Below are 14960 nucleotides of genomic sequence, written 5' to 3' on the forward strand. Positions count from 1 at the left end.
ACATTTCTTATAAAAAACACCTTGAAAACCATCAGGACCAGGGGATTTAAGACTGCCCATCTTCTTAACAATCTTCCAAATAGCCTCCTGGTCAGGAATACTTGTGAGAATCTCATTCTCCCTCTCACTAACAATACTGTTGAACAAGTCCATAATCATCCCTTTCAGGATGATCAGAAGTGAAAATCTCAGTAAAGTAGTGGTTAAGAGAAGTTCCCATAGTAGTTCTACCTTCTTTCCAGTTTCCATCATCATCCTTGATCTTATATATTTTGTTTTTCCGCCTTCTATAAATAGTGGAAAGATGGTAGAATCTAGTGTTTTTTTCCCCCATCTTTAATCCAATCAGAGAAGGAGGAGAATTTTACCAACCCAACAAAATATCTTTTAGTTCTTTTGCTTTATTATAGTTCTCAATAGAGAAAGGTTTAGCCAAGACCCTATCCAAATTCTTATGTGTTGCCTTGATGTTGGTAAAGATGTTCCCAAAAACAAACTTGTTCCATAGAGTAAGGTCAGTTCTAGTTTTCTGCATCTTATGGATGAGATTGCTGTCTGGAAGATCATGAGTGATAGCATTTCAAGCATTCTCAATCACAGGTCTATAAGCATCATTAGCAAGCCACATATTAAAGAATTTGAAAGGTCTAGGATTACTTTCCTCCTTATTTTCCAGATTTATAATTAAAGAAATATGGTCAGAGGAGGCATTGGCAAAAGTTTGCACGAGAGCTTGAGGGAACAGAGCTATCCACTCAGGAAAAGCCACAGCTCTGTCTAATCTTTCAAGCACATGATCACCTGACCTGTGATTATTGCTCCAAGTGAACTTTTGGCCTTTAAAACCCAAATCCACCAAGCCTATATCATTGATCATGTTATTGAACTCTTGTATACTCTTAGTGATTTTGCTTTTCCCTCCAATCTTCTCATTTAACTGGGTAATGACATTAAAATCTCCAAACAAACACCATGGTCCAGGAATCAGAGGAGCTAATCCCCTCAACTCATTCCAGACTTTATTTCTATTGTGAGCAGCCGGTTCACCATACACAAAAAAAAATAACCAATCATCATTACTATAATAATTTGTAAGTTTACCTGTGACTTGATTTTTTGAAGCCCCAAGAATCTCCAGTTCCACACCTTCTTTCCAAAGCACTGCCAGACCTCCACTGAGACCTTGTGCTGGAACCGCAAAATGGCCATTAAGCTTGAGCTTTTTGCTGAGATAGCCGACCCTCTCCTTATTAGCTTTAGTTGTTGCCAAACAAACAATATCTACATTAAACCTACCAATCAGGTCCTTTAGTTGTTGAACTCCCGTGGTGGTGCCTATCTCCCGGCAATTCCAGGCGTGGATCATCATGGATACCAAAGCAGTTGTGATGGGACAGCTACCGCGAACCCTGGAGGAGCAGACAGACCCCCACTGTAGTAAACTCCACTGTTCTGACCCCTCATGTTATATTCTTTATCAAACCTCTGATTCCAATCTACCGAGCTTTGCCCTTTATTTTCCTGAGTCCTCTTTTCTTCTTGTTTCTCTTGAAAGACACTTCGATCAACACTTGAGTCATCCATAGCCAGCAGTGGTGGTTGATAAATTGGTTGTTCCCCATCTGCCTCATAACCCACCATTGCACTTTGGTTCTGGTTCTCTATATCATGTACCATCTCATCCTCATCATCCGAGAAGTATACCTCCATAGGAGCCTGATGCTCTCCAGTTAATTCTTCTGAGATCCCTGATTCATTTGATGTTTTTGACTCATTTGTACCTTCAGATTTTGTTGGAGTTGGATTTGTAGTTGAGTCAATATCTATGTGTTCCTCCAAAGTATTTGATGTTGTTGAATCACTGGATAGCTGCACTATGTGTGCATTCCTTGGAATCAGAAAATGTCCTCTTCCTTGACTCCTCATTTCAACCGCCATTTGTTTAGCTTTTTTTTATCTCTGTTCAACCACACGTTTACTTCGTCTAACCCATCCATCTCCCCCATTCATCACCATCTCGTCTTCCACTTCTTCACTAAGATTGATCTTCCTTTTCTTTTCTTTCTCTTGAGATTTTTCTCCTTGTTCTCTATAATCACTGCCCAGCCTAGTTTTGATCTCTGCTCTAGAACCCTTATCTTTTCTACCTCGGGAAGTCATGACTTTAAATCCTCTTCCACGTGTAGGCTTGTGATGTATTTGTTGCTCAGGCTTTTCTTGGAACTCTCTCTGTGAGGTATCAAGTCTTGTGTGGCTCGAGGGCTCATTGGAACCTGATTTTACTTCTGTGGTTGTTAGAGATTCAAGCTGGATAATAGTCTGATCACAGCTTCTGGTAGCCTCAGACCTACTAGTATGACACCTGTCTATCATCCCCTCACCTTGATTGGATTCCTTATAGATGTTTGAGATGTTTGTGGAACTTCCCAGATACACTTCCATCTCATTATCCCTTATTTCTCCAAATACCACTAGGCCCAACTTATCCCTGTGATCCACCATAGCCAGATCTAGGTCCCAGCTCCTTCTCAATTGGGCTTAGTTTTGTCTTTTGCCCATGTCCCTTTTCTAGCTCCAGCCCATACCCCTTCTCATCTAAGCCTTGGGCCTGAGATCTAGTCTCTTGTGCTTCAATTGGACTTGGGGGTACCCACTCAGAGACCATTTTAAACCTGACCGTTGGACTAGACGTTATGTCTGATTCTGTAGACCGAGTTCCAGGCCCTACCTCTGCTACCTTGTTTTTGTCCCTATTCTTTCCTTCCTCTTCTGATGTGGAGCCATCCCATCTATTTAGTCTTGCTCGTAGCTGGGCTTTTCGGCTTCCAGACGACCATTTCTCCCTTTCCGGAGCCGAAGTTTCCTCAAACCGAAGTTTTTAGGGAGTACCTCCTATGGTATAAGAGTGTGTACCAGTAAAAGCAACCCCATTGTAGAACTTGTTAGCTTTCATCTGATTGGTGAAATTTGGTTTAATGTCCTTTATGCTTCCTCCACATTTAATTAGATCATAGCGATATTGGTTTCGAATTCGACAAGCAAGATGGTCGTGGTCGATGACACCACAGAAGTAGCAGAATATCTCCAACTTTTCATACTTGAGTCTGACCACTAACTCTTCCCCAGTCTCTAACTTAATCTGTTGATCCTTTGTCAGTCTTTCCTTGACATCCATTTCTACTCGAACACGCGCAACTGGTTGGTTAAACTCAGGTGGACAAGATATGTCAGCTTCCATAACCATCCCCAGTTCCGCACCAATTTTCCAAACATTTGCTTTGTTTATCCTATCTTTTGGGAGATCCCATATCTGGACCCAGAAACTAACGAATTCAAATCTATACTTTTCCAGCCTTCTACCTCTCATCCACTCCTTCACTGAGAAGATATGCCCTCCCAACATCCAAGGTCCATTTGTAAGCACATGTTTACATTCCTGGATATTCTCAAAACTAATTTTTACATGATCACTGTCAAGCCTTTCAAATTCTATATTTTCTGTCGTTTGTCATAGCCTGTGAGCCTCCTTTCCAACTTCCTCCAGCTTTAGAGGATATCCTCCATGTAGCTTCCCAACCAGAGTAAGCTTATCATTTACCGTTGCTTCTATATTAAGACAATTGATCTCTATGATCGGATTTTTTGACCCAAAGAACAACTTTTTCATATTCTGTTGTAGTTCCTCTATCTGGCTCTTATTGTTACTAGCTTCCTGTTGAGCTATAGCTAGAATTGTTGGTTATTGCATAATTCCTATCCTAGTTAGACTAAGGGATCCAACACTAAGGTGAAAAAGAAGGTAACTGAAACCAGATACGGGATAGGATAAGGGGGAAGGTATTGGAGAGGTGAGGGGGGGGGAGAGGGAAGGAGAGAGGGGGCAAGGGTTTGAGATAGGGTAATAAAACTTAACAGTAGAGAAGAAACAAAAAGAGATGGGGTAGAGCTCTGCTATCACACGCAGGAGAGGCTGTGTTTCTTTCATATCAACATAAGAGTTTTTATTCAGTCAGGTCAGTTTTAGACTTTTAGTTAGGCCAGGGATGAGTGCTTCGATATTCAATTCGTATTCTATATAGCCCAATGATTTACCATCCCCCCACCCTCTATTATTATTTTAAAGATCGGTTTGAAACACTAACTAATAAACTAATAACAAATAACTCAACTATATTTCTCTACTAGTAGCATATCCTATTTAATATCGAAAAAAAAAAAAAAAAAACATATCCTATAATAATCGTGGCCTCTTAAATTTATCTGGGTCTTTTTCTTACGCATAATGCCCCTGAATTGAATATATGGTATCCATATTGTCCTTAAATGAAACTACTAGTTAGTATTTTAATTAGGAGTAATTGGTCATTTTATGTGTTGGTGAATAAAGACGTGGCCACATGTCAGTAAACTCGATTGCGTTTTTGAACTAGTTTCTAAAAAAGCGAAACCCAGACCGAATTGGAATTAGAAAGCTGCAAAAAGGATGACTACTTCTCACACCAATTTAAGTAGGACATCCCTGCTAGTGTCTCCGTTGTTCTCGTCACAAAAAAATAGTGGAAACTATAAATAAAAAAGAAGAAAACGATAGAATTGCCAAACCTTTAGTTAGACAGGTTTGGGGATGCAACTTGGCTAGTGAGATGGTCATCATTAGTAGCATAAATGGATATAGGGGGATGCGTGTAGGGGCGGTCGCACCCCTGAGATTAGAAAAGCTCTACTACCACATAACTAATTGCTTAGAAAAATCTTCAAACTATAAGGACTCGCACCCCCAATTTTTTTAGCAAGCTTCCACTACCGCACTCCAAAAAATTTCACAACTATAGTAAGAATATTATCAATAAAAAAAATAGTATGAAAAAAAAACTAATAAAAATCATTTCAATAAACCAACTTTTTTTTACTTCTCTTTTTGCCCTTATAAAAATATCATTTATCATTTATTTTGAGTCCAAAATCATTCAAAAGGGGAAAATGTGACTTTAAATGTTTGATGGGTTGATGAGACTAAAACAAATATCCAAACGCCCAAAGCCCAACCGGACAATTTGTATAATTATAATCACCTATAACAAACTCGTATGCTCTCATTTTTTTTTCACTCTCAATTATTAAACAAACGGTCATGACCTCAACCAAAAAAAAAAAAACAAACAAACAAACAAACAAAAAATTCAAAAAAGACTTGCGGCGCAGTTTGTTGCACGTTTGTTCTAATTATTTGTAAAACTTATTATCATTATCAATAAACTTTTCACTTAAAAAAACAAAAAAACGAAAAAAAAAAACATGTATTTTTTTTTTCAATGTTAATCTTTTATAAGTCTATATAATATTATGTAGACTTATAACATTATAGGAAATGAACAATTTGTCTAATTGTTGTAGACTTGTTGACTAGATTATGTAGATATATATAGACATAGTATTATCAATTAATGGCTTAAATGTTTAAGTAGTTAACTTCATCAGTCCATATTAAATTCTTAGTAGTCAACGCACTATAGTTTTGTGAATTAAAATAAATGTATAATTTTGTTGATCTTTATTGTTTAGATCATTTGACAAAAAAAAATAAAAAAAAAAAAATAAAAATAAAAATTGTATACGTTTTTTGTTTTTTTGGAGGTGGAGTGGGGTGTGCACATAATTTCGCACCCCCTGGCTTAGAATCCTGGATCCGTCCCTAATTAGTAGAGCTCTCCCATACTTCCCTGTTGTTAGTATGGATACGGAATTTCTAGGTTCTGTATATCCAACCCCAGTATTTGCAACCAACGAGCCATTAGACGTGTATCAAAGTTTAAAAAAGAACGTTGACGCAACCAATATAGTACAAATAGGTTTAACATTGGCAAGCCCTAACGGGGAGTTGCCTACGTTGGGACCCGAGAACCAAGAAGTGATTTGGGAGTTCAATTTTAAAGATTTCAACCTAGCTAGAGGTGATCTACACAATCCCAATTCTGTCAAACTGTTGAAAGAACAAGGAATAGACTTCAACAAGAATGCGAAAGATGGTATCGACTCGGCTCACTTTGCTGCGTTACTCCTCCGTACAGGACTGCTTTGCAACTTTTCTACCATGATATTGGTTGGTTTTCATGCTGGACATGACTTTGGCTATCTAATTAAGATATTGACTGGTGTTGAGTTACCAAGTCAACTTGGTGAATTTATGGGATTGGTTAGGTTTTTCTTTGGCAATAGGGTGTATGATGTGAAGTACATGATGAAGTACCATAATGGACTGTATGGTTGATTGGAGAGGGTTGCCAAAAGTTTGGAAATTGAGCGTACGGCTGGGAAGTGCCATCAAGCTGGGTTTGATAGCTTGTTGACCATGAAAGTTTTTTTTTAAGATGTTGAAGAAATTCATTCCTTTGGCAAGTGAACGTTCGCCAACTCTGTGTTGAACTGCTTTTTGGGTTGAAAATTTCTAATCTGCCTATTCCAACAGTTATCTATGATCAGGGGCTGGAAGCCTGGAATCAGTTGATCTGCCTAATGCAACAGTTTTCTCTAATGGTTTCCACTGTGGTCTTGGGTCTTTAGTTATTTCGTGCTGGTTTTAGTATTGCAGCTGAGATCGAACATGCAAATAATCTCATTCAACTTCATATGAATTCTTATTATATTTTCGTAGTTATGTATTTGACTTGCAATTTAATTTTCCTTTTTCTACGATCATTGCAAACATTTTTTTTTGGGTAGGCAAGCGGGTTTTTAATGAGGTCTTCTATCCCTTTCCATTAACAGAATTAAATGATAGCTTGTTACAATCTCACATACTCTATGCCTATAGCATCCTCATAGACAATCTTCCTAACATCTTATGAGAAAGAACTATGAATTATATCTACCTTCCTTACATTAGGTACATTTTTAGCTAAAGCATCAACCAATTTGTTTGCTTCCCGATACACATGCTTTATTGTAAATTTTTCTAGCTGTCATACCATTCCTTCAATGCTTCTAATTATCTTCCTTGCTTGCCATGGGTACTGCCCCTTAGCCTTCAAGAATGAGACAACATTTGTGGAGTATGTTCGCGCTTCAAGTCTTCTAATGCCCTGGCCTATGGTCATTTCCATCCCCTGTTCCAGTCCTTGTAGCTCTATCATAGCAATATCTCCATATTCCGACTTTCATTTCCTTGCTGCAATAACCTCACCCTTATATGTTCTAAGCACTGCAGCCCACCCTCCTATATCGCCTTGCAATGTCCCATCTGAGTTTAGGATTGAAGTCTCTGCATCAGTCTTCTCCCACCAACATTTCTGTGAGCTCGGTAGTATTTCTTCAATGTTTACTCTCCCGATACTATTAAAGAAGTGCATCTCTCCTCCTCGCTTTATTGTTATTCGTAATGACTGCAATTTGGATTCAATCAGGCTAAAATTAAAGTCTAAATCTTTATCTTATCGGTTTGGATTCAATCAGACTTCGGGCCATTGACGGCCCTAATAATTAGGCTTGAAATATCTATGTATTAGGAATATTCCACTCAAAAGACATTATGCATTTATTCAAGAAACCCAAATTTAATGAGCGGCCCACCACTCAACCCAACTCCTCACTCTCTCTCCTGATGCACACTAGTTTTACTCGTGTTATATCACTTCCAAATATTTCCAAGTGCGCCTAATCGCCTATGCCCATCAATTTTTCAACAATGCTCACTTCAAGTCTCATTTGAGCACAACGATTAGGGAACTACAAATTTATGTGAGAATAACCATGAATTACTAGGCGTCCACACACTCATTGGCCTAGTCAAAAAAATTAATCACTGGAGTTTTCCGATATATTTCCCCAAAGTGTTTTCAATAGATACTGTTAGCATCACCAGTGGCATTGCCGCTTAGGACTATTTGGCAACAAAAAAGAGGCACTTTTGTACCGATACTCTTGTTTTTAATTGGCTAGAATGCTCGTAGTTCCAAATCTGATACTGTTCCGATTCTGGCTTTGTTTTGTTTGGTTCCTATTGGGCAATGCAAAGTGAAATACGGGCTTCTAGTAGTTCCCTTCACTTTTATACTGGCATGACTCTAGCAATCTAGCATTCATATGGCAAAACAATTCGCAGACTGACACAAACTGATGTCCTGAATCCTGAGACCTGACTACTGAGTACTTCTAGTGCGTGTCAAGTACCACTCCAAAGAGGTGCCCTTAAAAGATTTACCACAAATTTGACGTTTCTAGATATTCTTTCTGACTGTTATTCACACTTAACCGCCAACGACCAACCAATCCTTTGCCCTTTTTATATCTCAAACACGTAAAAAATAAAAAAAAAAAAAACTCTCCTCTTCAAAGGCTTTAATTAGGGTTCACTCAATGGCTGACCAACAAATTTCTTCGTCGTTACAAACCTTAGTAGCCTCTTATAATCAAGATTCCCCTCCACCTCCGCCTACAGTTCCACTAGATCAAACCACAGCGGCAGCACCTCCTCCTACTAATGGAACCACTACTCAAATCCAAACAACATCAAAAATAATAATAATAATAATAATAATAATAATCCATTACTATCAATCGGAACACACAGTGGAACGGGGACCAACCCAGATAACAATAATTCAGGAGGAGAAGAAGAAACAACGAGTAGACGAAAACGTAGAAGTAGATGGGACCCACCCAATGGAGACGGATCAGGCTCAGGCTCAAGGAAGAGGAAATCGCGATGGGCGGATGACGAGCCGAAGCCTATAATACAATTACCGGATTTCATGAAAGAGTTTACAGGTGCATTAGATCCTGAAGTACAAGCACTTAATGCTAGATTATTAGAAATAAGTAGATTGCTAGCTTCTGGTTTTACTTTAGACGAACGTCCTGAAGGAGCGCGTTCTCCTTCGCCTGAACCTGTTTATGATAATATGGGGATTAGGATTAATACTAGGGAGTATCGTGCGCGTGAAAGACTTAATAGAGAGAGGGTAGAGATCATTTCTCAGTTAGTTAAAAAGAATCCGAGTTTTAAACCTCCTGCTGATTACCGTCCGCCTAAGCTTCAGAAGAAGCTTTATATACCTATGAAGGAGTATCCGGGGTATAATTTTATTGGACTTATTATTGGGCCGAGGGGGAATACGCAGAAGAGAATGGAGAAGGATACGGGAGCCAAGATTGTTATTCGGGGTAAGGGTTCGATTAAAGAAGGGAGGTTGCAGAATAAGCGGGATATGAAATATGATCCTGCTGAGAATGAGGATTTGCATGTTTTGGTTGAAGCAGATACACAGGAAGCACTTGATGCTGCAGCTGGGATGGTAGAGAAACTTTTGCACCCTGTTGATGAGGTTCTTAACGAGCATAAACGTCAACAACTTAGGGAGTTAGCTGCTTTGAATGGAACAATAAGGGATGATGAGTATTGTAGGATGTGTGGTGAGCAGGGACATCGGCAGTTTAATTGTCCTTCTCGTTCTACAACATTTAAGAGTGGAGTTCTTTGTCAAATCTGTGGGGATGGTGGGCATCCCAGTAATGACTGTCCCATGAAAGGAAGTACATTAAAGAAAATGGATGATGAATATCAGAACTTTTTAGCGGAGTTAGGAGGGACTGCCCCTGATTCTTTGACGAAGCAAAGTACTACATTGTCTCTTCCTAGTTCAACTAGTTCAGGAAGCACTCCCCCTTGGGCCAGTGGTAACAGTAATGGGGGTATTGGTAGCACAAATCAAGCAGGGCTGTCAGTAGCTAAACCTGGAAAGGAGTATGACGATACAAATTTATACATTGGGTACCTGCCACCTACTTTTGATGATGATGGATTGATTCAGTTGTTTTCTTCCTTTGGAGATATTGTGATGGCTAAGGTTATCAAGGATCGGGTTACTGGATTGAGCAAAGGATATGGCTTTGTGAAGTATGCTGATGTGTCTCAGGCAAACCAAGCTATAGCTAGTATGAATGGATATCGTCTTGATGGAAGAGCGATAGCTGTAAGAGTTGCCGGTAAGCCACCTCAGCCTGCTGTACCACCTGGGGCTCCTCCTCAATCAGTGCCTACTTACCCTGGTTCGAATCCTCCTGCTGGTGGATACCCATCACAGCAGTTTACATCAGGAGGTCCTCTTGTGAATATGCCGCCTGGTGGCTACATGGGCAACCCGGTTCCATGGGGTCCACCTGTACCTCCTCCTCCTCCTTATGCTAATTATGCCCCACCACCACCTCCTGGATCAAATGTATACACACCTGTGCAAGGTCAGCCCATGCCCACTTATAATGTACACTATACTCAGTCTATTCAAACAAACACCCCAGGTGCGCCATCTCAGAGTGTGTCCTCTGGTGAATTACAACAGAATCTTCCTCCTGGGGTGCAATCTCTTGATAGTACGTCTTCACAGGCTACGTCTAACAATGTTTATGGCAATCCATATTCTGCAATGCATCTTAACAGCCAACCTGCTTATCCCCCTTCTTCATTTGGTTACCCGCCTTATTACGGTGTGCCACCTCCTTTATGGCAACCGGACCATTCACAGAGCATGGCAACTGCGCCTTGGACATCAAATCAGCCGGCACCTCCACCTTCTTCATCTGTTGAGCAAACGAATGGTAGGGCTGACTCTGAGAAGTTTGTGGAAGAGCCAAAATGATGTGGCATGTTTCCAATTTAAAGGTAAGCAAATCGCCTTGCTCTTTTACTGTTTTGATTCTCTTTTTGCTGTTGTAAAATTGATTATCAAATAAAGTGACCATCTGGAAATATGTATATCTGGAGTTCTTCACATTAAGGGTGCTGAATTATAGTAATCTTTAACTCTGGTGGCTTCTACTTACCATTTTTGTGAATAGGGTAATATCAGCTAAAGGTTAAGATGTGGCAAGTCGAGTATTGGTGCCTGGATTGTGGCCTTGTCCAAATGATTTCACTTTCCAACATATATCATGTTAAACTCTAAAGTTTTATTTCTTGGTTTTTCTTTGATTTTTGGCAGGCATGAGGTTTCATGGAGCTATTCTGAACCTGATTCTTTAACTCTTTTGTCACTTCAGCTTGTTGCAAGTTTCGGACTCACAAATTTAACCTTTCTGAACTGTTATGACAATTGCAGAGAATGATGGGCCAAACGGGTTATAATAATCTGTGGACAGGGTTCTGCACAATACACTAGTGCTTCAACTTTTATTTCTGTGATTGTTTTTCATCCTTTGATGGATTGTTGTTTATCTTTTATTATATGCCTGGAGTGCTTATGTGTTTTTGTTTTCTTATGGATCTAATTATCTTGTCTCGTTCTTGTTCTTATATTAATCAATGCTACTTAATTATTAGATAATTATACATTATCATGATTTGTTTATCTGACTGTTCGTTTAACCATGCTCTATTTTGTTTTTTATTTGGTTAAGGAATTGATTGTCATTGGGCTTATCCCCTATTTAAAATGATTACTATTTTTTTCATGGGAGACTCTTTAGTTGACCTGGTCGTTTCTTGAAGCTGCTGGATGCATGCTCTGTCATCTATAGAGCAAAAGGTATACAGGTTTTGTATGTTTAAAGTGGAATTGCTTCCTGTGGTTCTGTCCTTTCTCCTGGTTATTTGCACAATTTGCTTGATGTGCCTTTTGAGTAATGTGGCAGGTCAACGGAGATAACCTGTTTTGGTAACTGTCGATTTTCAAGTGAGCTAGAAAGTGATAAGTATTGAAATTCTGGTATTGTTGAAGTTTTATACTAGGGAGTATCTCACTAGTATTTACTGAATGATCCATATACTGTCTAATGGGTGTCCTACTAGTGTTTATTGGCCTTGTTTGTTCAGTGGAGACTTGGTCCGAAGGTGGAGGGGAAGAGGGGCATCAGAGAGACCAGAGGACAGGGAGAGATGAAGGAATTCTAAAGAATTGAATTTGTGAGGCTGGCCCATGTATTTATAGTAGTGTGTAAATGTGTTGCCTTTTAAAATATTATATACACTTTTGAGTAGGTCACTTGCATAACTGGCCTGTGGTCTAGTGTGTCACGTTGCTGCGCAAATAACAGTGGTCTCTGTTATGCACTTATGTGCACCGATACATTGTTTGTTTGGTAGAGTAATTTTTAGATTTTAGGTTCGTAGAGTCTTTCATATATGTTCGTGTAGCAGCACTCCCTTTGTTCTTGTAGTCGTACTTTTTAAACCTACTGCACGTACTAGTAGGTTATATAGGTGCTGGTCCCTGTAGCTTTCTCCTGTGCAACCCAGAACTGAGTCACTAGCAGCAGTTTTGTGTAACCCTAACTCAATCCTTACTATTTGCTAGAGGCTAACTGTTCGATCTATTTCACCATTTCTGTCTCTTCTTGATGACAATTATTCAAGTGTTCATTAGTGGGAATCCTTCTTTAACCATTCATGCTCATTCTCGTGTCCTGTCATGGATGTGTTCCACGGTTCCACCACATGTTTGTCAGTATCTAACCTTTAGTTATTTGGAAACTCCACTTCTGGTTTTTATTTCGCAGGAAGTTGTGGTGAGATCTTCCTTTGCTTTCCGCCCGAGGAGCACCCTTTTTTTTTGTGTTTTTTTTTACCCCCTAAAGGTTTTCTGTTTGCGAGTTTGTATTAAAACCTTCACCTGTATTTTGAAGTGGAGGTGGGTAGATATATATATATAGATATTTATTTATTTATTCTTATTTATTTTGCTCCGGTTACTATAAAAGTTATGTTTTTTAGGCTGTTTTGTTCTGTGTCGTTCTCCATGTGCAGATGTTAGGTCCTCTATATTGCAAGTTGAGCTGTTTATTTCAGTTTGCCTAGTAAGGTGACATTTCAGAGAACTGTAAATTTAGATATGTTGGCAAGGAGGAAATACTCCAAGGAGCAAATTCAGAATTCATGAATGTAAGAAATATAGGTCTCAATGGAGAAAGAAAAGGTACTGCATGTATGACATAAACCCAGTGCAGTCAAGGCATTAAGGCGCAAGACCCTCTTTGTGCACAGATGCGAGCCCCTGATTAAAGTGAGGGGGCGTGCGGTAATAAAAAAAGAGATATAACAAATAAAAAAATAAAATAGATATTAAATATGACGTGAATTATCACTGATTTGTTTAGCCAAACAGTAAAATTAATTCTATGTGATTGTAAACATTAGTAAAATAAAACTTGTATCTCTCGATACAATCTAATTCAATTTCAATAAACTAAAAGAGTGACCCAATCGAATTGAGTCAAATGAGTTCTTCATGAAACAGAATACATGATTTGAATTTTGGAAAATGGTTAACTAGTATTAACCCCCCTCTCCGATGGGGAAATTAGGGTTTTTCTCTCCCCCCAAGTACACACAAAAAACAAATCAACTTGGATTGACCGTGTTTTTTTTTGTGTATTTGGAGAGAAGACCCTAATTGGCTAATCTAGTAGGGGGTAACACCAACTAACCCAAATTTCATTTAATCCATTTTTGTATCTGCTCTCAATCTATACAACTTAATAAAAACTAGTCAAAATTAAAACTTAGAGTGTACTTCAAGATGAAACTTATTAAATTTGTACAATTTTTTATATCATACAATAATTGGATAGAGTGTAAATGCGTTACATATAACAAAATTTATGTATATATAAAAAAAGTATAAATGTTGATAAGGCGCGCACTTTATGTGTCTCGCGCCTCAATAAAAGGCACACGCATTATGTTAGCTCCTGCGTCTTTATCAAGGTGAGGCACTAAATATGTGCATTGTTGTGCTTTATTTGCGCGTCTCTTTGCGCCTTTACTACAAAAACCCTATAGTTCATGCATCGAAACCTGATAATACTTTGTCAATAACCTTAGATCAAGGAAAATTAAGATTCAGTGTAGATTGTATTTCTCTATGAGTTTAATAAAAAATTACCATCTACTCTAACCCAATGCATTACTCTGGTGCCGGACAGCGACTTGTTAATTTCAGTATCACTAGGAAATGAGTTTTCTCCGTAGTTTTAAATATGAGACTTCTCACTCCGTCATCCAAACTGAAAATAGTGGGTCTATGAAACAGACTGAAATAAATCTCCAAATTCTTATTTTTGTACATTTGAACTCGATCTAGCTGTTCACAAACTCATGATCGTGTGTGCACTTAATTTTTGTCCAAGAAAACCTCATAGAGTAAATCTAGGGTGCGCAGGAGAGAGAAAGTGAGGGTGAATCTGGGCCACTCATACACAGAAGTTGAGGGTGTATTGCTCCACATGGTACTGGATCTATGTCCAATTAGATCTGCGCAGCCATACACCCTAACCCTACGCATACTAGAAGTCCTCGAGACCTCAACCTCATAATAGTTTAAAATAATTCATATCCAAAAATTCTACTCCCATCAAATGTAGTTAACAAGTTGAATGGTTTTGAACCTTCCATTTTGTCTTACTAGCCTCATGCCACGTGCCTTGGTTGAGATTCACCACTATTTTTCTTTTCGTTTTTTTTAAAAATTATAATAAAAGTGAATTGACTATTTTATCCCCATATGCAACATTTTTCCACCCCAGAGCCCACCACTAGGGCAGGGAATCGGGTTGGGTTTGACCTGAATCCTATCTGACCCGAACCTGAATAGTTTGGGTTTGGGTCGATTTTTATATCCTTTTACTTATTCAGGTCGGGGTCGGGTTCGGGCTTGTCGGATTCTGATTTAGATATTTTTTTTGGACTTTTTTTGAATTTTTAGTGTTATCCGATCGGGTTAGTCGGGTTCGGATATTAAATTTCGGATATAATCAGGTTCGGATTCGGGTTCGGATATTATGAAACTATTCGGATTCGGATATGGCCATATCCGACCCGATCCCTGCCCTACCCACCACGCCATCATAAAAATTGCGCAATTACAGTCATACCTCTAAAAAAAATATATAAATAAATAAATAAAAACTGTAAAATTACAAAAATACCACTAGGACGGAAGTAGAATTTACTGTTCACTCCACCCCATATTTTT

The 14960-nt window shown here is 38.8% G+C and overlaps 2 protein-coding genes and 1 pseudogene across 2 annotated transcripts; 2 read left to right on the forward strand and 1 right to left on the reverse strand.

Annotated features, from left to right (window-relative positions):
• Nucleotides 1-580: 580 nt before the first annotated feature.
• Nucleotides 581-1369, reverse strand: LOC147512819 (uncharacterized). Its single transcript, XM_086598796.1, has one exon. The coding sequence runs from the start codon at nucleotides 1367-1369 to the stop codon at nucleotides 581-583; it is 789 nt and encodes a 262-aa protein (XP_086454922.1).
• A 4362-nt stretch (nucleotides 1370-5731) lies between these two features.
• On the forward strand, nucleotides 5732-6561 carry LOC147512820 (putative CCR4-associated factor 1 homolog 9 pseudogene; annotated as a pseudogene).
• Nucleotides 6562-8271: 1710 nt separating this feature from the next.
• Nucleotides 8272-11315, forward strand: LOC147512821 (splicing factor-like protein 1). The gene is made up of 2 exons (XM_086595843.1): nucleotides 8272-10654; nucleotides 10974-11315. Exon 1 carries the CDS (start codon nucleotides 8748-8750, stop codon nucleotides 10629-10631), a length of 1884 nt encoding a protein of 627 aa, XP_086451969.1. The 5' UTR covers nucleotides 8272-8747; the 3' UTR covers nucleotides 10632-10654; nucleotides 10974-11315.
• The last annotated feature ends 3645 nt before the right edge of the window (nucleotides 11316-14960 follow it).

Source organism: Coptis chinensis, chromosome 3 (genome assembly GCF_015680905.1).
Source record: "Coptis chinensis isolate HL-2020 chromosome 3, ASM1568090v1, whole genome shotgun sequence".
In the NCBI taxonomy this organism is placed as follows: Eukaryota; Viridiplantae; Streptophyta; class Magnoliopsida; order Ranunculales; family Ranunculaceae; genus Coptis; species Coptis chinensis.